Source organism: Semicossyphus pulcher, unplaced genomic scaffold, assembly GCF_022749685.1.
Source record: "Semicossyphus pulcher isolate SPU_LCO1_2020_fin unplaced genomic scaffold, fSemPul1.0.p SCAF_25, whole genome shotgun sequence".
Lineage (NCBI taxonomy): Eukaryota > Metazoa > Chordata > Actinopteri > Labriformes > Labridae > Semicossyphus > Semicossyphus pulcher.
In genome coordinates, this window is record NW_027211699.1 from 3,788,511 (window position 1) to 3,813,783 (window position 25,273).

At 41.2% G+C, this 25,273-nt stretch overlaps 1 protein-coding gene across 1 annotated transcript; it reads left to right on the plus strand.

Annotated features, from left to right (window-relative positions):
- Positions 1–1,615: 1,615 nt before the first annotated feature.
- On the plus strand, positions 1,616–23,561 carry fus (FUS RNA binding protein). The gene is made up of 15 exons (XM_069675732.1): positions 1,616–1,628; positions 2,205–2,229; positions 3,047–3,231; positions 3,334–3,514; positions 3,686–3,909; positions 6,820–7,015; positions 13,349–13,383; positions 16,355–16,396; positions 17,418–17,527; positions 17,616–17,745; positions 18,050–18,148; positions 18,374–18,518; positions 18,607–18,704; positions 19,168–19,312; positions 20,980–23,561. Exons 1-15 carry the CDS (start codon positions 1,616–1,618, stop codon positions 21,017–21,019), a joined length of 1,668 nt encoding a protein of 555 aa, XP_069531833.1. The 3' UTR covers positions 21,020–23,561.
- Positions 23,562–25,273: the final 1,712 nt, after the last annotated feature.

The window sequence follows — 25,273 nt, forward strand, 5'->3', positions numbered from 1 at the left end:
CAACACTATGACACATAATACCATACAAGCTGTTTATAAATATGTTATATATATATATATATATATAGCATATTTGGTGTAAAAGCTATGCAGCCTACCTGTCAGTATATTGTAGTGGTGCCACTGATAATTAATGCCGCTGGCCACATGTCTCAAGGGGCAGCTCCCCACAGCCGGCCTTCCAGAAAAACTCTGACAAACATGAAGAGACAAACTGATGAATATGCCAGAGGAAGTGCCGTCCTAAAACGGTTAATAACGGTGGACTTACCTGGTTGTAGGTGGTGGTGAAGCAGCTCTGACGTCCATCCCCGAAGACAATGTTGCTCTGGTGCAGATGCCTCTGCCTGAGTTTTTCTGCCGTGCTGTGGGCACACCTCTGGTCACTGTACATCCGATTGCTGTTTTTTTTTCTGCTCCATAAAAGTTAAACCAGATCAGTTGAAAACATTTGTTAGTTTAGATAGTTTAAAGGTCAAATTAAACCCACTTTAACAAATGCAGTTACGATTTTCCTCACCTCTGTCAACTCAGGATGCCTGTGTGAAGACTGTTCACAAGAAAACAAGAACAATGCAATTTCAAACATAAACATTATTAGCCTTCGTGTAAAAGTTCCAATTTAGTTGCCATAGTTTCCTTTGATATGTAGTAGAGCAATATATCTTAATAGCAGCATAAAATAGAAATATTAAAGTAGTGGAAAACTCTGTGTTCTCTTTTAAGTACAGTAACTTGAGTAACAAAACAGTTTGTCAAGCTCTGTATTGTACGCATGTTTCAGCTCGGCAAACCTACTTTCCAAAGCAAACACACTTTCCAAAGAAAAATCATCAAGTGTGTCGTATCTGATACACAAGTTTCTGAGACCTCTACATCTCTACAAAAATGGAGGTCATCTGTGTGTGACCTACACGTGGTTTTTCTCAGATATTTTTGCCAATTTTGAAAAAGTTAAGGCAGGAAAAGCATTGAAATTGTAACTGATACTTCAAGAGGAATGTTTACTGGATAAAAGAAACAAATAATGACCAAATATATTTTAACTTATTTTATAGTAAATTCATGTTGAACATGTGTCTATCAAATACGTATAATGCATCTGTAAATGTATCAGTATTCATTATACATACGCAACCTGATTTATCACAATAAAGGCTGAGTTATTGTCTCTCCTGCTTATAATTTGCATTTGCAAATTGATTTTCACAAAAAATACATTGTTGTATAATATAAAACAAACACATTTTTGTGGATGGTTATTATTAGCTCTATGTAAGGGGTAAAAAAAACGTAAAGTAAATTGCAAAACAAAAACGCCTGATGTTTCAAATATGATACAAAACAAAACCCATAAATGCAATGCGTTATTTAATTATTATTTATGTGTTATCAGAGGGCTCGATAAAGATAATTCATACAGGGTCCTACAGGGTTAATAAGGAGACACAGGTTGCGGACCGCCGCCCTTTGGTCACAGGAGGAACTGCAGTAGAGCACCGTTAAAGAGACACCGGTGCTCCTTCATTCATCTTCAGCTTCCTCCTCGGTTCAGTCCGTCCGTTAACAACACACCGGTTCTGTGTAACGTTTAACGGCTCTCTCGGTCGTTGGAATGGCATCTAATGGTAAGGAAAATGAACTAATGTTCAGTGCTTGAATACGGTTAAGATGTATGTCAGTGAACGACAACACACTAGTTAGCAAATATTAGGAAATACCGTTACCGGTTACTAGCTAGTGATAAGAGGCTAGTTAGCTTGTAGTTAACGTTAAGGTTGACGAGTGTCATTTATTAACGAGCGACTTAAATGTCGGTTTAAATTCTGTCACTGCTTAAACGGGTTATGTTTTTTCGTTTTAAATGACTCCGTTACAATACAGAAGGACCTCATGTCAAGCTAACACTGACATGTTTACTGTTAGCATACAGCTGCTAACTGGTAGAATCAGTTAACTTGCTAGTAAAAGCTTAACGGGTTCCGTGACATTAGCTAGCTAGTTCGCCTCTGTGCTACTGACCCAGTTTCTGAAGGCGGCCCCGCCCCTCATCACCCACACTGAGGGTGGAAATACCATGATGTCTGTTAGATGTTAGTTAACCCTAAATAAGTGTCTTTTGTAGCATTTTGTTCAGCACTATCAGATATATACATTTGAAAATCTAAACTTTTCCATTAATGTCAACTCTTTGTTTTTCATAGATTATTCCCAAACATCGCCCCAGGGGTAAGTGATTTAATACTACAGTTTCTCAGCCTTGGTGTTGTGACTCTACATGGGGTCACTGGGTTTGCAGATTGGATAACTTTCTTGTAGGATTGGGCATCGAGAACCGGTTCTAAAATAGAACCAGTTCCTAAATTCTGATTCTGAAGGAATCATAAAGAAATTTTAATTTCGATACTGCTTATCGATTCCTAAACAAATTTCAAATTTCAGGCTAGTTTCAGGACCTGGCTGTCTGTCTACACGGCTGCGCCTGGTTGGACGATGCGGCTGCGCAAAACGATTGTTTGTGATTTGTGGGAATGAGTCTGGGTAGCTTATGAGGACATGAGGCTGCAGCTCCCTAAACTGTAAATGAAATGTTTTTGAGACTGTTTCTGTGAAAAAGGATTATTATTGAATCATATCATACAAAAGCAACCAAATGACACTGTATGAAATGCATTTACAAGTTCCATAAACTGAAGTCAGTTGTTAAAATTGACTAAATAGGATAAGCATGTGACCTGTTTTGACCCTGCATCAAGAATCGTTAAAAACTGGAATCGATAAGCAGAATCGGAATCAGAATTGTTAAAATCCCAACGATACCCAAACCTTACTTACTTGTTTATGTTTATTTCGTTTTTAGTTATGTCATACTGTCTTAATAATACATTGTTTTTCATACAGACTCCTAGAATAGAAAGTAAATCATTGACAAATTCAAATGAGATCTCTCTCAATTCAAGGACAAGAGACCTTAATTTGATTAAGCCAATGCAAAAAAATTTTTTAGTGCTGTGTTCATAGTTTGTCTTCTTTCAACTTCTTGCAGCTATGGGTCATATGGTGGAGGTGGCAGCGGAGGTGGTGGTGGTGGAGGTAACCAGGGCTATGGTCAGTCCTCCTCTGGCCAGAGTTACAGCCCGCAGGGCTATGGAGGCTACAACCAGAGCTCTGACAGCAGCCCTGGCTCCTACAGCCAGGGAGGATATGGAAGCTATGGTCAACCCCAGTCAGGTAGAGGACGAGTTATTGTCCAAAACCACACATTTCTTGTCACGCATGGTGGTGGTGTGTTAACTTCAACTCCATGTTTTGTCTCCTCTGTTCTCCAAGCAGGATATGGTTCTCCGTCCTCTAATCAGGGTGGTGGTGGTGGTGGCGGTGGTTATAATCATTCGGCTCAGTCCTATAGCTCTGGAGGCTATAACAGCAACCAGCCCTCCAACATGAGCTACAACCAGCAGTCATCCTTCTCTGGGTACAGCCAGCAGCAGCCCCCTCCTTCATCCTCTCCAGGGTAAGACAACATAACCTTCTGCTTCAAGTCATCGTTAATTTACAGCCTTAAACCCCATTTGGGCAGCAGTAGAGATTGTATGTGATGAAATACGATTAACTGCATGCATACCAAACTGAATAAAAGGCTGATTTATTAATAAAGATAATACGTCTTCTTCACCTTCAACAGCTATGAAGGTGGCTCGCAGGCCTCATCTTATAACCAGCCTCCAAGCGGTGGACAGAGTGGAGGTGGTTACGGCAGCAGTGGAGGTCAGACTGGCGGCTATGGGGGCGGCGGGAGCCACCAACAACCCCCCCAACATGGAGGAGGACACTACAACCAGCCTCAGGGCTACAACACTCCCCCTTCACAGAGCTACAGTCAGCAGAGCCAGTATGGTCAAGGTGGAGGTAAGGGATGGGTTTCTATTGAATCGGTATGTGTAAGTCAGGGGTGTCAAACTCATTTGAGCTCAGGGGCCACATGGAGGAAAATCTATTCCCAAGTGGGCCGGACCGGTAAAATCATGGCATAATAACTTAAAAATAACTTCAGATTGTTTTCTTTGTTTTACTCTGGTCCAAAATAGTACAAGCACATTCTGAAAATGTACACATCACAAATAATCCTCTTGACAAAACACTTCAAGTTAGTTGAAAATTCTGAGGAAAAAATTGGTGCAATTTCACATTCACAATGCCTCAGTGATTGGAACTTAGACTTCGTCTCAGTGTATGTACAAAGCCATTAAACTTTAAGTCACAGCCTATCTGGGATTGAACAAAATACAAAATAAATAAATAAATTAAACCACTATTCTAGATATCAAATACCTCATTTGTCATTTCCACATATTAATCCTGTGCTAACTCAACAAACCATACAAACTGAGGTAGAAACTATTCAAGAGGGTTGAGTTACTCCCTGCCTTGTAGGCTACACTATTTATTGATAGAAAAATAGAAGCTGTGCAATGCATGAACAATTTCAACAAACCAAACTTATGAACTGAAGTGACTGACATTATTACAGTAAATCACACACTGTTCACTTTCTTTAAATTACCACAGAAGACATTCATTTTCACAGAACTATATCAGGGTGCAGTGTCTCATGCAGCATTTTAAGTGGGGTTACCCATTGTTTATTTTACACCTGAGACCTGGCATCTTTTAGCTTTCACAAGTGCATCAATATCAGGCGTCACATCCTGAGTGGCAGCCAATTTCAGGATGTTATTCAAGTGCTTGTGCGTGAGCCTTGAGTGCAGCTTTGTTTTGTTGATGCTCATTACAGAGAAAACTTGCTCACAAAGATATGTGGTTCCAAACATACACAACACTTTTGCAGCAAGGGCTGTCAAGTTGGGGTAACCTGGCAATAGATACTGATAAAATGTGTCCAAGCCAGCTGCAGCAAATTTGCCCTTCAAATCTGAGTCACACTGCAAGTCTATTATTTCAAGTTGGATGTTGACGGGCAGATCAGAGGCATTCACGGTGAATGGCGAGCAAAAGACTTTGAAGTCTTTCTCCAGTTCACCAAAAATATGAAAGCGTTGCTCAAACTCCCGCAATAGTCCCGTTATTTTATCTTTGAACCGCTTCATGTCTACGGCATGTTGGGTCACTCACACATCTTTCAGACAAGGAAAGTGAGCTGCATCACCACCTGCGAGTTGCGTCTCCCACAATGACAGCTTCAACTTGAACGCACATATGCTGTCGTAATACTGCGTGACAACTTTGTTGCACCCTTGCAGCATTTTGTTCAAGTTATTCAAGTGCTCTGTAACATCCACCATAAATTCAAGGTTCTGCATCCATACTGTGGACTGAAATTCTAACACTGGTTTGCCCTTTTTTTCCATGAACTGCTCAATTTCCTCTCGTAAATCAAAGAAACGCCTCAGCACAGCACCTCGGCTTAACCATCTTACCTCGGTGTGGTACGGCAGGCCATAGTTGAGGTCTTTCTCTCTGAGAAGGCTGTCAAACTGACGGTGATTCAGGCCTTTGGATCGGATGAAATTAACAGTTTGGAAGACCACCCTCATGACGTTATCCATCTTTAATGACTTGCAACACAAAGCCTCCTGATGCAAAATACAGTGAAAAGTCCAAAAATCACGCCCTCCATTTGCAGTCTGCACTTTCTTTCTGAACATTGTCACAACACCTGCTTTTTTCCCGATCATTGAGGGCGCACCATCTGTAGCCAGGCTGACAGCGCGGGACCAGTCCACTCCGACCCTGTCCAGCGCGCCGTCGAGTGCGGTGAAAATATCAACTGCTGTTGTGGTATCCGTCATTGGCACCAACTCCACGAACTCCTCTGTGATGGTCAAAGTGTCATTAACTCCGCGGATGAATATGGCCAGTTGCGCAACATCTGTAATGTCCGTGCTTTCATCAATTGCAACTGAAAACGCAATAAATGACTTTACTTTGCGCTTCAATTGGCTGTCCAAATCCGCCGAAAGATCAGAAATCCTGTCTGCAACTGTGTTTCTTGTCAGGCGGATATTTGCAAAAGCCTGGCGCTTTTCAGGGCACACAATCTCCGCAGCCGTCAGCATGCATGTTTTCACAAATTCACCCTCACTAAATGGTTTTGAAGCCACTGCAATTTCATTAGCAATAAGGTAGCTAGCTTTCACTGCAGCGTCACTGATTTCTCGGCTATGAGTAAACACAGACAGCTGTTTCTTCAGACCCGCCAACAATTCATTCACCTTCTCTCTTCTCTGTTGTCCTTGAAGGTTGTTGTATTTGTCGGCATGAAGAGTCTCATAGTGGCGACGAAGGTTATATTCTTTCAGCACTGAAACACACTGTGAACAAACCAAACACACAGCTTTCCCATTCACTTCCGTGAATAAATAGGAGGATATCCATTTTTCTTGGAACACTCGGCACTCTGCGTCCACTTTTCTCTTTTTTGACAGAGACATTTTGGGGAAATGAGGGTGCCAAAGCACGTGATGTTCAAAGTAGAAGACGTAATAGGGCAGGCAGAACGTCAAGGTAGCTCTGGACTAGCTGTATTTGCTTGGCCTACTTGCTCAGCCCCGGTATAAACAGTTTGCTTGCTTCGCAGCATTGCTATTGCGACATCCAGTGGACACATTTAGAACAACAGTTTCTTTCATTGAAAAATTGCAGCTCATTTTTATACTTTGCAAAATCATCTCGCGGGCCGGATTAAACCTGTTCGCGGGCCTGATCCGGTCCGCGGGCCGTACGTTTGACACCCCTGGTGTAAGTTGTATGCAGTGTGGCATTCACAGTTTGGTTGTGATTCCCTCAACTGTCTCTCAGGGTATGGTGACGAAAGCCCACCGTTGAGTGGAGGAGGTGGTGGAGGATACGATAGTCCTGATGGAGGTTACGGAGGGCAGGATGGTCGTGGTGGCAGAGGCCGTGGGGGTGGATTTGGAGGTCGCGGTGCTGGAGGATATGATCGCGGTTTTGACCGAGGGGGCCGAGGTGGACCAAGAGGTCGAGGAGGCATGGGGTAAGTGCTAGTATGAGTACATCTCCCTGACTTATGAAAGTGCGCCGAATCTGAACACAATGATGCATTTTAACTTGCCTCACATTTGGATACCTGTTGAACTGTACAAATGAAAATGAAAGAGGAGAGTACTGTTCCACAGTTATTGTTGCATTCTAAAGCAATTGAGAGGTGTGTTATAAGTGTCAACACTTTCCTTTGAGGAAATTTAACCCCAAGAATTCTGTCACAAAGCAACTGAAACATTTTCTGCCTGCAGTGAACACTGCACAAACCTTGGCTTGTTTTCAGAGCCGCCATACGAGTACTTATCTTAGGTGAACACATAAATACATAAGAAGGCAAGTGTTTCAGAGCACCTTTTTGAATTAAACAGAGGACAGATGAAGTGTAAGTTTGGTGCTGCAACTCTGGGTATTTGTCCATTAGGGATGGGCAATAACATAAAACTGATTCTGATCAAATATTTGAAAATACCTGTCAACACCTGTCAATACATTTTTACTACCACTGAGCGTGCCACACAAGATATTTATTTTTTAGTCTGTTCAATTCAGTTCAATTTTATTTGTATAGCTCATACAAATGTTAACTCAATGTGCTTTACAGAAGATAAAAACAAACACACACACACAAAGAATAAATAAATAAATAAACAATGAATACGGAAACACAAATATAAAATTCCAAAAACTTTAAGAAAATGACCTTGCACTAATCCATACAACACACACGTACTCAAAGTACAGGGGCCGGTTTCACAGAGATGTCTTAGACTGGTCTACAGTCTTAATTTTGCTCATAGATTAGTCTAACGCAAATTAGACCGTTTCGCAAAAATAAAGACCCCCAGGCCAACTCTGCTCCAAGACTCATGTTACCATGGTAACAATCAGTGACACCTGCTGACCAGTAGCATCAAATTTTGAACAATTTTTTTCCATGTCAGGTTTTGTTGTTGTTGTTGTTGTTGTTTTTGTTACACTCTTGGCTGAATCTTCCAAGTGAAATGCCCTTAAAACTGTTGTATTCCTCCAGTAGGCAAACATTTTCTGCTGGGGTAAACGGACTTGAGCGGTTAGATGCGGTCCATTTTTTTGTCTTGTCTTAAAAAGTGTTAATTTACCCAGAATTCAATGCACCATAGTCCTGCTTAAAATTGTCAAGAACTAAACTGCTTTGTGAAACGGATGAATTTAGAGTCGATCTGAAGTCTGAGTATTTGTTATATCTAAGCCAGAGTCAACTTCGTGAAACCGGCCCCAGGTCTTATGCTCCCTGACCTGTCCCTATTAGAGCACAGGTTTACACCAGGAACACACAAGGAAACCCACAAGTCCACACACACACACACACACACACACACACACACACACACACACACACACACACACACACAAAATCAAACTCACACTCGAAGGCACGAGAGAAAAGCAAACTTTTAAGTCTGCTTTTTGTTATAATTTCACATCACTTTACATGCATTTAAGAACATACCCGTAATAAAGTGTCTAATGAGGAATATTCTCCAATCAAAAGGAATATTCTCAAATCAAATCAATCAAATCTCAAAACAGGACATAGTTTAGGTAAGATTGCTAGTCAGCCCACCTTTCGTGCTGAGGCAAACAGTCCCTGGATGCTGTACCTCGAGATATTGTAGAAACCAAAAAGACGATATAAATGGAATATTTTCCACTATGATACTATACAATGTTACGATGTGGTGTAGGGATGCACAATAATATTGGGTTATCACAATCATAGGCGTGATAATTCCACTACAGTACAGACTTGATGGTCTCTGCATTTAGGTGGAAAAATATGTGCATATATCGGTTTCACCATCTGCTAAAATGAGTGAGAAAATATCAGCGTTTTGGTTGGCAAAAATCCAATAATAGGAACCCTTTATTTAGTGAATGTCCTTTGTTAAGATTGTTGCATATCCTCATGAAAAAAAAACCTTCAGTAAGTAATTTAATAAGAGTTTACAATTGACAAACCACTGAATTTTGAAAACCAATAACACAGTATATACATCACATGAAATTGGAGTTTATTACGCCACCTGCTGAATGCAAAACATTAAACCATAACACCTTGAAGTCTTTGTCTCTCCGAGAAGAAATCATAAAATGCCCAAAGCGTACAAAGGGAACTAAATGTTCAGAGAGTGGTTGCCAAACAAAACTAAGTTAGCATTTCACATGGCAAGTTGAACAACAAAACATGTGGCGGTTTGGAGTCTTTTATGTTTGGCTCATTTCGTAAAGGTCCCTTTGGCTGAATGCTGGTCAGAAACCACATCATCAAAGTCTGCATTATGATAAAACAAACACTGAAAGCAAATTCGTACACGTGTAAAGATGCAAAGAATACCTTATGACGCATTGAAAATGCATCCTTCAATGATTGTGCTACAACTTGAACCAGGATAAACCTGTTGGGTCCAGCAGTCACTCGGTTCAGGTAAGGACTCAGATTTTAAGGTGGAACAGAAAGTGAAAAACATTGGAAGGCATGAGGGAGAAACTAAAAATTATTCAAACAGGTTTATTACATGTGTGCCTGTTATTTACATTTAAGTAAGGTACAAAGCTTATACAGACATCTTTGCTACCTAATCAGTGCCTTATTCTAAAAGGAGAAAAAAAAGGAAACAAACAATATTTAAACTGTAATGCAACATGTTACCACATGTTGGTGGTGTTTCATTGTGGTTTGACTGTATACGGCAACACAACACAAGTTCAGACACAAGTCAGTTGTCCAAAATTAAATCTTTTATACAGTATATCTAAACAGACTGTTCTTCAAACTGTATTTCTTTTCAAATTCAGAAAAGAAAGATGCAAATGGCCAAATTAATAAATAGAATATACAGTTGTATAAAATAAATAAGAGACAAATTACGGGAAAAGACTTTACAACAAGAACATCATCACCGTATGGGTAAAGCTATGCAGCAGAAACTGGTATGGTAAGTTGGTGCTCTTTGTTTACCCAGAGGTTACATTATCTTTCATCTACTTCCTTGTAGCCTCATAATGTTAGTGATAAACTCATAGATGGATTAGTGTGTCATTTCATTCAGTGCTCTCACATACATCATTAACTATATGTAAATCTCCTCCCCTCAACTGAAATATCTAGACTTTAGATTTAGATTTTATCTTAATATATTTAGGAATTAAAAAATGGTTTGATCTTGTTTTAAGACATGAAAATGTAGGAACTGTTCAGTGTTGGTATAAAAAGCGACTTGTGCGACTTCATTCAAGATCTGATGGCTTTGTATAAGAAAACGTCTCTACTGTTTGTAAAAAGTATAAACAGGTTTAACTATAAGAGAGTCAGATTTGCGCCAAACACAACATACATAACATCAAAACTAATTAGGTTTTGACCTTGATCATTCAAAGATGTGTAAACAGTCGGCTCGCTTGGCCAGTAAACCTATCCACACTAATAAGTCCAAATGGTGTCTTTTGTCAAAATGGCAACTTGACTCTGTCCACATACTTTTGTTCAGACAAAAAGCAAAGCAAATTCTCACTTTATGAGACTTGCGTGACTTTGTTCACATGATAATTTGTGATTCTTTGTGTTGATTAAACAAAACCCACGGAATTCTGATCGTGTCTTGGTTCATATCATCATCCAGAAGTGCAAACAGCTTGGTAATTTTAACTGCCTTCTCCAGGAACTACACCAAACATTATGACCACCTGCCTGTACGTCCCCCTTTTGCCACCAAAACAGCCCTGACTTGTCAAGATTGACTCCACTAGACCTCTGCAGGTATGCTGTGTTATCTGGCACCAAAAAGTTGGTAGCAGATCCTTTAAGTACTATAAGTTGGGAGTTTTTTAAATATAATTTTTTTGCTTTTTATGCCTTTATTGAAGGAGAGAGGACAGTGGATAGTGGCGGAAATGGAGGAAGAGAGAGTGGGGATGTCACGCGGCAAAGGGCTGAGGGCGGGAGTTGAACCCGGGGTCGCCGCACTGAGGACTATAGGCTCTGTAAATGGCCTCCAGTTTTAAGCGCTGAGCTACACCGGCGCCCAGACATTTTTGTCCATCCCATCCCACGGATGCTCGATTGGATTGAGATCTGGGAAATTTTTTAGGGGAGGTAACACCTGGTGGTCATGTTCCTCAAACCATTCCTGAAGCATTTTCGCAGTGTGGCAGGGTGCATTATCCTGCTGAAAGAGGCCTCTGCCATTAGGGAATACTGTCTCCATAAAGGGGTGTACTTGGTCACCAACAATGCTTAGGTAGGTGGTACGTGTCAAAGTAACATCCACATGAATGGCAGGAACCAAGGTTTTCCAGGGGAATATTGCCCAAAACGTCACACCGCCTCCACCGGCTTGCCTTCATCCCATGGTGCATCCTGGTGCCATGTCATCCCCAGGTAAGAAGTTCCCCGGGTACACACACGGCCGTCCGCATGATATTAAAGAAAACGCGATTCATCAGGACACCTTCTTCCATTGCTTCGTGGTCCATTTCTGTTGCTCACGTGCCCATTGTAGGCGCTTTCAAGAGTTGACAGGAGTCAGCATGGGCACCCTGACCGGTCTGCGACCACGCAGCCCCATAGGCAAAAAATTGCGATGCACTGAATGTTCTGACAACTTTCTATCAGAACCAGCATTAACTTTTTCAGCAATTTGAGTTACAGTAGTTCTGTTGTTGGATCGGACCACACTACCACGTGAGTGGGACTTAGCCACCCATGACTCTGTTGCCGGTTCATCAGTTTTCCTTCCTTGGACCACTTTTGGTAGGTGCTGACCGCTACAGACCGGGACCACCCTACAAGAACTGCAGTTATGGGGACGCTTTGACCAAGTTGTCCAGCCATCATAATTTGGCCCTTGTCAAAGTGTCTCAAATCCTCACGCTTGCCCGTTTTTTCTGCTTGAAACACATCAACTTCGAGGACAAGATGTTCACGTGCTTTCTATAATATCCCACCCACTGAAAGGTGCCACTGTAACGAGATAACTAATGTTATGCTCCACTGCCTCCTCCAGCAATTTGAGGTTGACCAGTGCCCAGTTTGATGGCCTGTTATCAAGCATCAGTGCCAGGATTTCTCAGATAGACACCAACTACTGGCATTTCATTTCAGCTGTGGAGTGCCAGTATGTCTTTCTCTGGTGTCTTGCAGTTTTACACTAAAACTATACCTTTCTGTGGCTGTGAAGGTTCTCAGTCATCCAGGTCATGGTAATTCAAAAGTTTAATCCAAAAGGCTTCTTGACTTGGTTGAAGTTCTTGAAGATGTTTCGCCTCTCGTTCGAAGAACTGAAGGCTTCCTCAGCAGAACTGAAGAAGCCTTCAGTTCTGGGTTAAGAGCATGATGAAATAACTAAATCATGATGCGAATTTGTAAAGTCTGAAGTCATGCTGCGTCAGGTCTGTGTGCAAGACAAGACCTCAATGGAGATGGAATGATGCAACTTCAGGATGTCAGGAAACCTTAACCCTGGTGGGCTTTAGGGACACAGGGTCAAACACATTTCTTGTTCAAGTAACTCGCCTGAATGACGCAGATTCTTATCATTGCTTTGACCTCTAAATGAAATTGCGCCTCTCAACAAATTGGCTTTGCTTTTGGTTTGAACACATCTTAAGACACCAAAATACATTACCATCTCCTGCCCTTCTCACCTGTCACCACCCCCTTCCCAACCAGCCCTTGCAGGATCACTGTGTCATACTCTGCTTTAATCAACCTTTGAATCTTCTCCTAGGCTTTTACCTTCTCTCCAGGCTGGCTTTCTACTCTTAGGCCATCACTTTGGAAATTGCAAAATGGGGAAAGTCTACAGACGTTTAATAATCTTTTTGTAGCTAGAGAAGAATGACTGACTGAAAAATACTAATAATTTGGGACCGCAGGAGAAAAGCCTCATAAACACTGCAATTTGTGTAAATAGTCAAGGTTGTCTGACCTAAAAAATACCCAAAATCCATCCAGGGATCAAAGTTGTTCATTCTTGGGTTGGTTAATGAAATACAATGGGTACATACAAGTCACTCAAAGACTTAATATAACTTAAGGGTAAAAATGGCAAAATTTTGCCTGCCTGGCTACTATGACAAGGTCTTTAAACTGGCCTCTTGTCCTCGAGGTGTGTTCAAGAGACTCTGAACAAGAATAAGTATGGGCTCAGCAGGACAAGTGCCAAATGAAGAGGGGTGGGTTTTAATTGAAAACCTGTGAGAGTGAAGGTTACCCACAACCCCTTGAGAGAAATCGATGTCAGCACCAGCCTTCAATGCGTGTCGTTTCTCTCTTCCTCCTCATCAGAATGGGCGATCGTGGAGGATTCAATAAGTTTGGTGGTAAGTGACAAGACAAACTCTTTAGCAACAAGGTTTGTGTTTGAAGAGTCTAAGCTAAAAGGAGGGGAGATAAGTACAGCATGAGGCTGGTAAAATGTATGGTAATGTAAGTGTGTGGTTTTTGAAGTGACTTAGGTACTAGGAAAAGGGACATTTTGTTTACACAACTACACTGATTTCCCTGACTACAACAGAGGAGTGTAAACAAAAAAGATGATAATGTGTAGCATAATCATGTTTCCAACTGTCGGAAAAACATGAATTTACAATTGTTTTTTAAGAGTTATATTTCTTTGTTCTATGCTACACAAGATAGAGTGTGATCCATAATATGTTCAATAGCACAGCCTTTTCAGGTAAGAACACTCTTTAGTGTGTTTAGACGTTATCTGAATGGATGACCGTCTCAGTTTTAACAAGTGGTACCTTACTCTGTGATTGGAAATATCCAGCAGAGGGAGTTAAATCGTACAGAATGGATTTATGTAGTTCTTTTGCTACTCTACCTGCATCTTTGGCATTGGAATCTGAAGGTGTTTGAATTTGATGGTGGTTCAGAGGCTTTGTCCAGTCGTCCGTGAGTTCTAAAATCTGCATTGTTCATACTGTATGGTACTGTGTCAAAATAAAACAAACCAAAAAAAAGAGTTATGAGAGAATTGACAGGTTCAGGATTCAGGTTCTGCAAACATGATGCAGGATGTGCGCCTCACATGAAGGGATTACGTAACATTTGTGTACCAAAGGTTGTGGAATGGGAAACTTTGGTGGTGATTTCCGGACATGACAGTTAAAAAGGTAAAAACTGGTCTGATTGCATACCTGTGGAATGTTATTGAGTACTGACTTGATAACATGCAACTTGCATTGTACTGTTACTGGAAGGAAAGGTTGTTGTTTCTCAACAATGTGAGAGACCGGTAGGAGAAATAGACCAGGTGGTAATAAAGTGTAAGTCTGTATTAAGTTAATTTAGTTTTTCTGTTCAAAATGATGCACCTAAAGTGGTTAAGGCAGGTCTGCCAATGTTGTCAATAAGAAAAGCAGCATATTTTGTATTTTCACTTAGTATCTATGAAATTTACAATAAAAAAACGTGTAATGATTACTGTCCTCTTTTAACAGGCAAAATCTGCGCAATTGCAATTATAAATAAACTACAGGAACAGCCATCCTTATGATCTTAGGGTATTAGCTTGTTCTGAGTCTCTCTGTGTTTGACTTTACGATAGTGATACATTTGGGTTAGTCTAGAAGATGGTCTACCACTGTGGTTGTGAGGATCCTTCATAATCCTACGAACTCTGGTTTTGCACATTCTGGTGTGTAAGTCCAAGAAATGGTGACTTTAAGTGTGTTCCTCCACCGGTCTCTGTAGGGCTGTATAGTTCTGAGCAGACCAGGTATCATAGCACTTGGTGCTGCTTCCTGTTTGGATGCCTGACACTGAACTAAAGTAGAAGGACCCTTTGAAGGACTCTTATCACTTAAGCTAATATTACGTCAAATACCATTGTGTTTGCTAATGTTTCCTTATATAACATTAATTATATAAAAGTCTATTGTTGGCTAGAGATTCTTGTTGCAGTTTAAACCAATTATTCACCTCGGGGGAAAGGTGCCATAAGAATGAAAATCTATAAAGTTGAAAAAACTGCCCATTCAAGCTTTTGACACTGAACAAAACTATATAAAAGAAGAAATTATAAGTTGTCATACTATGTATACCTAGAGTTTTACTTTTGACACTTGTGACTGTACACACAAATGAAATGTCATGGGAAAGGTGTGTCAAGTAGTAAAGTTGTTATGTAACCCATAAGTTGGGCCAAGATTTATACTTTCTATAGAGCAAAGGAGAGTCAGCTCGAGAATCTCTGTGACGCTGAGAGAAAGGGGTTTGGCTGGTTTTACAGCCACTTCTTCGACAGTTTTATTAAGTGGTTCAAATGTTGTGTTGATGCCAGGAGTGTGGCTCTGGCTTCTGATCACAAAGCAAAGAGCTTTTTAATGAAGGAACTCTTACTTCAGTTGCCAAAGCTTTGGTTAATCGAGGTGACAGTTCTCAACACAACAAAAAACTTCGAAGGTGTTTCAGTTGACCTTTCAAACTTCATCAGAGAGTTCATCAGAGGTTGGTTGTGGGAATGGGTAAAGTGTGCTTAACTGTTGCACTAAATATCAAAATCTGTCAAACTCTCGGGGTTGACAAACTAGGTCTTCTTATTCTCAAGATGTATGTTGGGACAACTTCCAAGAATCATTTGTTCAGATGTGTGAAAACTAAAGTTGACAAAGGAATAAATGACATCGATTACCGTTCCACTTGAAGGGTTATAAAAAGGGATCGTGCTGCATGACATAGGACTTGGTCCCATGAGTTGGTGTTTGTGTGAAAGGAAATGGTTTATAGTGTGCCAAGAAAAGCATTAACAAAAATGTATTGACTCGTTAGCGGTTTAAAAAAACATTTGTAAGAGCCCAAACTGTGTGGCTCTGGATTTTACATGGCTGGGTTTACTTTATGGATCAAAAAACAGAGCCAATGAAATAATGCTCTGTGAGAAGTATGTTGGTTACTGCGATGGTCACACACATCTTGAAGGCAGTATCTTAATATAATGCGCAATCTCGTTTCCCACACTTGTTCATGGGACTTCAAGATACTATCAGCTAATGGATGTCCTATAGTAGTCCATGTACAAGTGCTGTGAAGTTTGGTCATCATGGGGGATGTGGTGAAAAAAAGGGTTTATGACAGGATTGTAATACGAGGGTTTGTTTGTGACAAACATACAGGATGTCATGGTAAGGCCCTTGATTGTATCTCCAGGTAAAAAGTAACTAGGAGCTTGATACTGGTACAGTCACAGGGAGAGAAAAGAAATCATTTATGGCTGCGTGGGTTGTTATGTAAGATTTATAATTTGTTCTTTTCCAGAACTCATTTCTGTCTTTTTGTCCCTTCAAGGACCAAGAGATCCAGGACACGGACATGGAGGACCCGGCTTCAGTAAGTTTTGTCGTGTTCATAGATATCCAAAATGTGGTTCTCTTTACCACATGCAATTGTTTATACTTATCCAAACAAGATGGTTCTCCTAGGCCGCCCTATCATGATGATTACTTTTCCAAATGAGTCAATTTCCTTGACTTCCTCTTATGGATAAAGTCAAGCTAAGATATGGTCGTCTGGACCCGCTGCCTTGGATATCTCTTGTCCAGAAAATGTTTTTCTTTGACCCTCGAATGGATATTTGCTGTCCAAACGAGTTGGAATTCTTGACCACCTCCAATGAATATACATTTCCAGGCAAGATGATTATGTTGATTTTGTTTTCCTCCACCCAAGGATAATACTTTTCCAAAGGAGATGGATTTCTTGACACACTCTTATGAATAATACTTGTCAAATAGATATGGTTTTTAAGAACCCTTCCTATGGATACATTCTTGGCTGCAATGGAGATGATTCTTTGACCTCTTCACTTAGATATTTCTTTGAACAATTACATGATTTTCTTGTCTGACTAATTGTCAAGACTAATGCTTCACCAAAAGAGATGGTTTTCTTTAACCATTCCTTCGTGTCCAACCTAGAGGGTTGCCATAAATCTCTCCCACGGATGGTTTTCTTGACGTCCTCCCATTGATTAAAGCATAGCTTGTCAAAAAACAAAGGTTTTCTTGACCCCCTCCTGGTGACATGACTTGTCCAAAGGGACAGTGCTTGGAAAGAAAGTGGAACATCTAGGAGCTAAAGGGACAGATATTCTCCTCGGGAGTTGGTGGAAACCAAACCAGAGCTAAAAGTAGAGCTAATATTTGATTGTATTCATCAAGTGAACAATTTAATAGAATGATTGGGACAGCTGGATTGATTGATATCATTTCTGTTGATACAGCTTTGCCATATAGGCCAACAAAGGCCAGTTTTTGTAGCTCAGTTTGGATTGCATAGTGAGGTCAGCATTGCGAGTTCCCTGTTAGCCACTCACACTTTCTAAACATCTCTTCCTTTTATCTCCCAACAGTGCAAGACCAGGATAACTCTGATAATAACACCATCTTTGTGCAAGGCCTGGGAGACGACTACACTGTTGAATCAGTGGCAGACTTCTTTAAGCAGATCGGGATCATTAAGGTCTCAATCACTTCCTGTATTGTAGTTATTTATATCCATTTGTGTATTGTGTTTACAGTATGAGTAAAAGTATGTCCATCCTTTTTAGGTCAACAAGAAGACGGGCCTGCCCATGATAAACCTGTACACAGACAGAGAGACCGGGAAGCTGAAGGGGGAGGCCACAGTTTCCTTCGATGACCCCCCCTCAGCTAAGGCTGCGATTGACTGGTTTGATGGTGAGTTGTTCATAATTATCAATCAATTTTGTATTTTTGATTTGGTTACAGTTAAATAATGACTTTAAGGCAGACACAATATGAGAGTTGGAACATACTGAGCACAGAGAGACAGCAGAGACGTGAACTAGGCTGCATGAGTGATTCAAAAAGTTTGGCCTTTTCTGCACGTTTACCTCAACTCCACCAGAACTACAAACATTTTACAGTCGTATTTCAAATGTTTTATTGAGTTAACTTCTGTTCTTGTTCCATTTAAAGCTTTGCCCAGGTTCTTATAACCTCAGCTGTCTTTCCTCAACAGGTAAAGACTTCAATGGAAATCCCATCAAGGTGTCTTTTGCCACCCGCAGAGCTGACTTTGGAGGTCGAGGTGGCATGAGGGGAGGTCGAGGACGAGGAGGTGCGACTGTTTTTTAAACTTGTCTGAGACAAATTGAGATAAAAATTCCTTCTGGGTCACGTAAAACAGACTCCCTTTTTTTCCTTTTTTGATTTCGGAAGAAGCGGTTGAGAACCTTCTCACCACAAGGTCCATGATGAACAACTTAAAGAAAGTTCCTCAGTACTTTTTCTACTTATTCTACAGTGTTTCGCTGACACTGGTTTGGTTCTTTGCTCTGCACAGGGCCGATGGGCCGCGGTGGATTTGGAGGGGGTCGAGGTGGAGGTTTCCCAGGAGGCAATGGGGGTGGCGGAGGAGGAGTTGGAGTAGGAGGAGGTGGAGGAGGAGGAGGACAGCAGAGAGCTGGAGACTGGAAGTGTTCGAACCCGTGAGTCAGGATTTGGTGATTCTGGATCGAGACAATTTTTTTGTGGTTTCTCATTTAATTTCTTTCTTTTCTGCTCGTTTCTTTTCAGCAACTGTGGCAACCTGAACTTCTCGTGGCGTAATGAGTGCAACCAGTGCAAAGCCCCTAAACCTGAGGAGGCTTGTGGGATGCCCCCCATGGAGAGAGGTTTGACTGTCTTTTCATGTTTACCGCTTGACGTGGTGAAAAGCTCTGTCATTGGTTGTCTATATTAATAATGTTATTATGAAGAGTACAAATGGATTCATCTGTGCAGGAGCTCACAGAGAAATGGTCCCTATTAAAGCTGCTTGCTGCTCTTTCTCTCTTATTAATGATTGGATGAGTAGTAAAGTAAAGACAGAGAATAGCCTTTAAATAAACACTTGTTCATTTCATACCTCTATTATGACTCCCTCCATTGAAAGCAGCTCATAACCTGTAATCATACAATAGAGAAAGCTTTAATTACCTCAAGTCATCCCTAAGCCCTGTGCAGCAGTTTACCCTACAGCCACGGTGACTGCAGATCAGCAGTTCGTATTCTCAGCCCGGGGTCAAAAGTAATAAAAGTCGACGCTCTCTGTCAGCTGTTTACAAATTGTCACCGAAGTGCTTGTTCGGGTTTCAGGAGGTTACGGAGGAGAGCGGCGAGGGGGATTCGATCGGGGCGGCTTCAGGGGCCGAGGTGGGGACCGAGGTGGGGACCGCGGGGGCTTCAGAGGGGGCCGAGGAGGTGACCGGGGAGGATACGGCCCTGGGAAGATGGACACAAGGTCAGATACACACAAACAAACAGCACTCATTGACAAATCTTCTAACTCTGAAACTGGGCTACAATTGGTTCAAAACAAGTGTTGCATTAAACATACATAATACTCTGTTTCCCACATAAGACCATTTGTAGAACCAAACAGCTTTTGGTGCTCGTAATTGTTCCTCCTGTTCAAAAATGGTAAATAGACTGTACTTATATAGTGCTCTAGCCTTGCGACCACTCGAAGCGCTTTTATACCCATTCACCCATTCACATACACATTTATACCACAGACTGTATAAAAAGATGGACGACATGACAACTCCCTAAAAGTGAACATCTGAAAGGCTTCCTCAGTTCTAACGGACTGGTGGACAGAGCTAGAACTATAAGCCTCTGTAGGTCATTAGTATGCTAATAGATGTGTAACTGAGGAAGTCGTTGACCTGGGCTGTTCACATAGTATCACTGAGAACACTGTTAACGCCCTCTGGTGTTGGCGGGTCGTTGGGCTCACGTGATCCTGAGTCCTGAGATTTCTGCTGAGAATTCAACTCTGCATTGCATGTGGGTGATAGGTGGTGCCTTAGCCCACCACCTCTTTTAAGGGATGGTTCTTCCAGCTTAACATATACCCCTTCCCACCTAAATTTAGCGTGTTGACAAAGCTTTTTCAGACCCGGGAAGACCAGCTTATAGATGCCGATTGTCTCTTTTCCCATTGCCAGTGAAGTATACTCCTTTCGGTCTCTTTTCTGCTCCGTCACCGTCTGACGTCACAAACGTGCCCAAAACAGGGTTAGTAAACAGTGAAGATGATGCGGTGGTTCGGTCTTTATTGTATCTATTACTCATTCAGTCTGTTTATCAAACTCGGCGCTGACAAATCTGGAACGATGTTCCAGCGCTTGCAAGGAGTCGCAGAAGTTACAGACGGAGCACTGGAAAGAGGGCGGAGATTAGCGTGTCATAGCAGGTTTTGTGTTCCCATCAATGCCGATCGGAGCTGAGGCGATAATTACCAGGGTCTACTGCAGAGTCATTTGACCCGGGTCTGAATGCCGATTGTAGCCTTTCCCACAAAGCAAAAAAGCCAAGTATTAGTGGGTTTTTTGACCAGTGGGAAAGGGGCTATAGATGGCTTCCTTGCGCCTCTTTCAAACCAACAGTCTTCTCTGCCAGGATGTGAACCTTGCTGTCTTGTTCACATCCTGGCTAGAGAAGACCGCCGGTATATTTCTAGCTCCGTCCACCAGTCAGTTTAGAGCTGAGGAAGCCTTTCAGATGAGAGGTGAGACATCTTTAAGAACTTCACAGACTCGTCCGGTTTCATTGAACCTCCTTTGTGGGGGTAAAAACTGCTCCACAGCAGAGACATGGGTACACAGGTATATGAGACAAAGGATGAACTGTGTGAACTCTATTCCACAAATGACCAAAAGAGTTTCCACTGGCTCGATTTTATCTGAAATAAACTGAGTATTTTTCCACGATGATACTGTAGCCTGAATGAACACCGCTGTAAGGCCGGTCAAACCCTCTGTGAACGGTCCCTTGTTTGTCCTCTCCATCAGCATATCATTTGTGTAACACCACTTGCTGTTCAAACACACACACCTGTTCACCCTGTAGACGCTGCTCATTGGTTGGAGACTGATGATATAATCAGTGTGTTGTTATTTCCAGGGGTGACCACAGACAGGAGCGTCGAGGCCGCCCATACTAAACCATCCTCCGAGGACAAAGTATCCCACCTCAGTACAAAGACCAGAGTGTTTAAACCCCCCCTCGTCGTCCACACTGGGCCCAGCCTGAAACTTTCACACCTTTTGTCAACTTCTTTATTCAGTGTGTAGAAAAATGTGACTATCCCTGTTTTGTGTTCTTTCTTGTTCATGTCACTCATTACTATCAAGTCTATCTATTCTCCCTTCTTCTGCTCAGTGGGGCCTCATTTACAACAACTCATCAAATTTTATCGGTCTCTCTCCTGTGCAAATATACTCCATGTACCTGACAGGTGTGGCATACCCAGGTTCTGATTAAACATCATTATTACACAGGTGATGCTTACAATAAAAGGCCTCTCTAGTAGATGCTGCATAACAACACAACACAATGCGTTGTGTGCGTAGGGAGGGTTGGAACTTCTATTTCAGCTGATGAAAAATGGCAGCAAGAACAAAAGTGTTGGGTTTATATTTATGTTCAAGTTAGTCAGAGATTAATTATTCTGAAATGTATCATTAAAATATATCAAGATTAGGGCTAGACCGATTATCGGCCGGGCTGATTATCGGAGATCAATTAGAGATCAATTTAAAACTGGGTTATTTTGGCTCTGATGCAGCCGCGCCTCTCTGTCTGCAGTCACTACTCTGTCTCCAGCATTGTCCCACCCACAGCACTGATTGGTTACACGCAGAGCCATGGCACGGGTAACAGCCAATCAGCAGTGAAAGCTGTGCATGCAGAGTGCTCACACACACGGCGGAGAGGAAAATCATTTATTTGCATATTTTTGTTTTATTTACTTTATAAAACTTCAGGAAGTTATTTATTTATTTATTTAAATTTTCAGTGAACTTTATAAGAGATGCTGCTGACCCTGGGAACTCCCTGCGCTTTTTGTTTGTTTGTTTAATAAACATATGCTTAAAGGCATTTAAACAAAGTTAAGTGTTGGAGTTTGTATTCAAAATTTTGACGCCAATATTTTCACGTTTACTGCAAATGAATATCGGCTCCAAATATCGGTTATCGGCCTCCTTGACTACTAATAATCGGTATCGGTATCGGCCCTGAAAAAAACATATCGGTCTATCTCTACTCTTATTGTCACATCTGCATCATGTTCCACTTTTACCTGCTGTACCTGACGGAGAGCACATCTTTACAAAGTGATGGATGATTAAAACATTTGACATTTTCACTGACATTGTCTTTGTTTTGACTTCGAGGTTCAGCAACTCGGGGATTTAAAAACCTGTTTGATGGCTCCTGTTTTGTCACAGTCTGATTCCTTTTGTAAGTGCGAAGCATAAAATAGTGTTCTTTATCTTTAAACAATGTGGAGGCTAGAATTTACGTGCAGGGAACACTCAGCAGCTGTGCAGTAAAGGGTGTCAGATGTAATGCAAGAGTCAAGCTACAACTTGTCAAACACGTGCAAGTTTGTATTTCCTCTGAGGCGCCAACAAACCAGTGATAAATCAGCTCCAAGGTGATGTCATCAAATGTTAAACAGTGGAAAACCCAAAGCTATTCACTTTGCTATGTTAACTTCATCCATCCATTATTTATGCCGCTTATCCTGTTAAGGGTCGCACGGGGGGGCCGGAACCTATCCCAGCTTTCATTGGGCGAGAGGCGGGGTTACACCCGGGACTGACCGCCAGTCAGTCACTGACACATAGAGACAGACAACTTTCACACTCACACTCAATTTAGAGTCACCAATGGACCCAACGAGCATGTCTTTGGACTGTGGGAGGAAGCCAAAGTGGGAGCCCACACATGCATGGGGAGAACATGCATTCTGGAGCCACTATTTTTGTGGCATTTAGGATTAAAAATGCTTAATAGGATAAGTCTGTGAAACAGTTGCTGATTAATTAATAAAAAATCTTTAATAAAATCCCAAGAGTATTACTTTGAACCATCTCCATGACTTTAAAGTCTGATCTAACCTTTGCGACACCATCTCTCAGCATCCACCTCCTGTTCTCTCACGATACGGTGCTGCTGAATATGTTGTGTTTATTTCCACATGCAGGACTTGAAGCTCTGCGCTGTGAAGGATAAACGCATCTGCAACGCAGCTCCAACTTTCATGAAGTTTTCACGTTTGTGAGAGTGTGATCACTCGCATCAGAAAACATTACACCAGCCAGAAATCGCTTCCTGCCACTGTTGATGTTGAAGGAAGCATCACAGAAAACCATTGTGCTTCTTACGGGAACTAAGTCACTTGTCAAACACTGATTGTACTCCTGCCAACATCACACCTGTCAGATGAAATTAATATAATTTGAGATGGGTACTATAATTGGTCTCACAACATTACATCACACCTTTGACCCTTGGATCACATGTATGACTCAGGCTGAATCTATTCTGGGAAAATATCTCATGATCATGATAATCCAGTTTTGTAAATGAGGCCTCGTGTCTGCGCAGGTGTGTTCAAGGTGTTTTTGTTGAGACAGAACTCTTGCTCTAGTATTTATTATTGTTTGTATTGTGCTCGATGTGGTTTTCAAATGAAAGTGTTGATAAAACCAAACAAAGTGTCTGTCGTTCTTATCGGCTTTGTTGTGTTTATGTCTGACACAGATTTCTGAACCTGCAGGCAGACAGCCGAGAATAGTCCGTTTTTATATTCTGCATTTAAATCCACGTTCTGCGTCAGTTCCACCTCTGTGTAGTTTTTAAGGTTGTATTGAGTCAACTTACAGAGTCTGGTAGGTGTTATTGTCATCAGCATTTGGAAACAGTTCATTTGTTGCTCGGGCATAGTTTCGTTCTTGCCAGCGGGTATCTGGCCTGAGGCGCTTGCCTTTGTTAATCTGTTCATCTGACAGCCATTAGTGTTCACACTTGGCAGTTGGTTCAAGTTCCATGACTCTGCAGATTTTACGACATTCAACCTGACAGTTTTACACAATGTAAAGGGGAACTTTAAGGAATATAATACAGGACTAGTGACAGGTAAATGAGTGAGCACAGCTGTTGCGCTGATAAAGAAACAAACCCACTTTAAAAAAAAAAAAAAAAAAATTTTATTCGAACAGCTTAAAAGAAAACAAAATAAATAAAATATACAATGTGCTTTGGCAGAAAAACTATTAAAAAGACAGCTCTATAACAACATAGCAAATCATACCTTGTTCGAAAGGGTGTAGGATGAAGTTAATAAAATGTATCTAGTCCTACCCCTTTATTGTTGTGTTTATATAATTTAATCAGTCAGAGCATGTGTAGGAAAACAGAACAGAAGAAAAGAAAGGGGAAAAAAAGACACTGTATAAGAAAAAAGGCACATTGCACATTGTTATAAATTAATGTTTCCGTTTCTCTCTTGTATCCATTCAGAATGTGAGTTTTTTAATTGTGTGAGAATTGTGTTTTAACAATATGTTTATTGGTTTTTAGAAATTACAAGAACAGAAAAAAGACAAACCACGAAAACCACATTAAAAAAATAAATTTGATTAAATAACATGAAAAATTAAAACAACAACAAAAAAACAATATCTGAAACAAAACAACAGTGGTCTGATCCAAGAGAATAAAACACATTTTGGGACATCATTTGGATGACACACAGTGCCACAAGCCAATTAGTAATCTGGTGCCACCACCGCACATGTACACAACTCATAGTAGATTACCCAGAATTCCCCTCGTTAGGCAGTTTCGCTCAAAGTCCAGAAATAGTCCCAAAACCTCTTTGAAGACATCTTGTTTACCCTGAACCATGTTTTTTATCTCATATGTTATCTTTTCCATTGTAAGCCATTACCCAACACTAGGCCTGTTCATACCTATCCAGGCAACAGCTATCCAGCGTTTAGTTTGCTATAAGCACATATCTACGAGTGCTTTTACATTGTTGAGGGCTGGTTGGGTACAACCCCAGAATAAGAACAAATCCACTTTGGTTTGTTAAGTTGTTAAATTTCAGCACAAAAATACCTCTTTGCAATTTTAAAACAAAAAAACAACTGGATTTTCAGTTCTAGAAAATTCCACAAGCCTGAAGGCACCGTGAGGGAAATTCCTGTGATCAACATGACTTTTCATCTATGACCATGTGTTTGTCAATATGAGCATGCCTTTGCTGAGAATTGATTCTTAACTATTGAAGAATCTCGTGTTCACCATTGTATTACCTTGTTCACGTTGTAAGTTAGTGGTAAATAAGAGAGCTCATTGTAAAGTTTAGCCTGGACAGGGGATTGAAAACTCTTCCTGTGCG

Bases quoted from the DNA above. Each gene is read 5' to 3' on its own strand.
- fus (XM_069675732.1), top strand. The intron at 3,515-3,685 runs GTAAGACAACAT...CACCTTCAACAG, and splicing joins CCTCCTTCATCCTCTCCAGG to CTATGAAGGTGGCTCGCAGG. The intron at 7,016-13,348 runs GTAAGTGCTAGT...CCTCCTCATCAG, and splicing joins AGAGGTCGAGGAGGCATGGG to AATGGGCGATCGTGGAGGAT.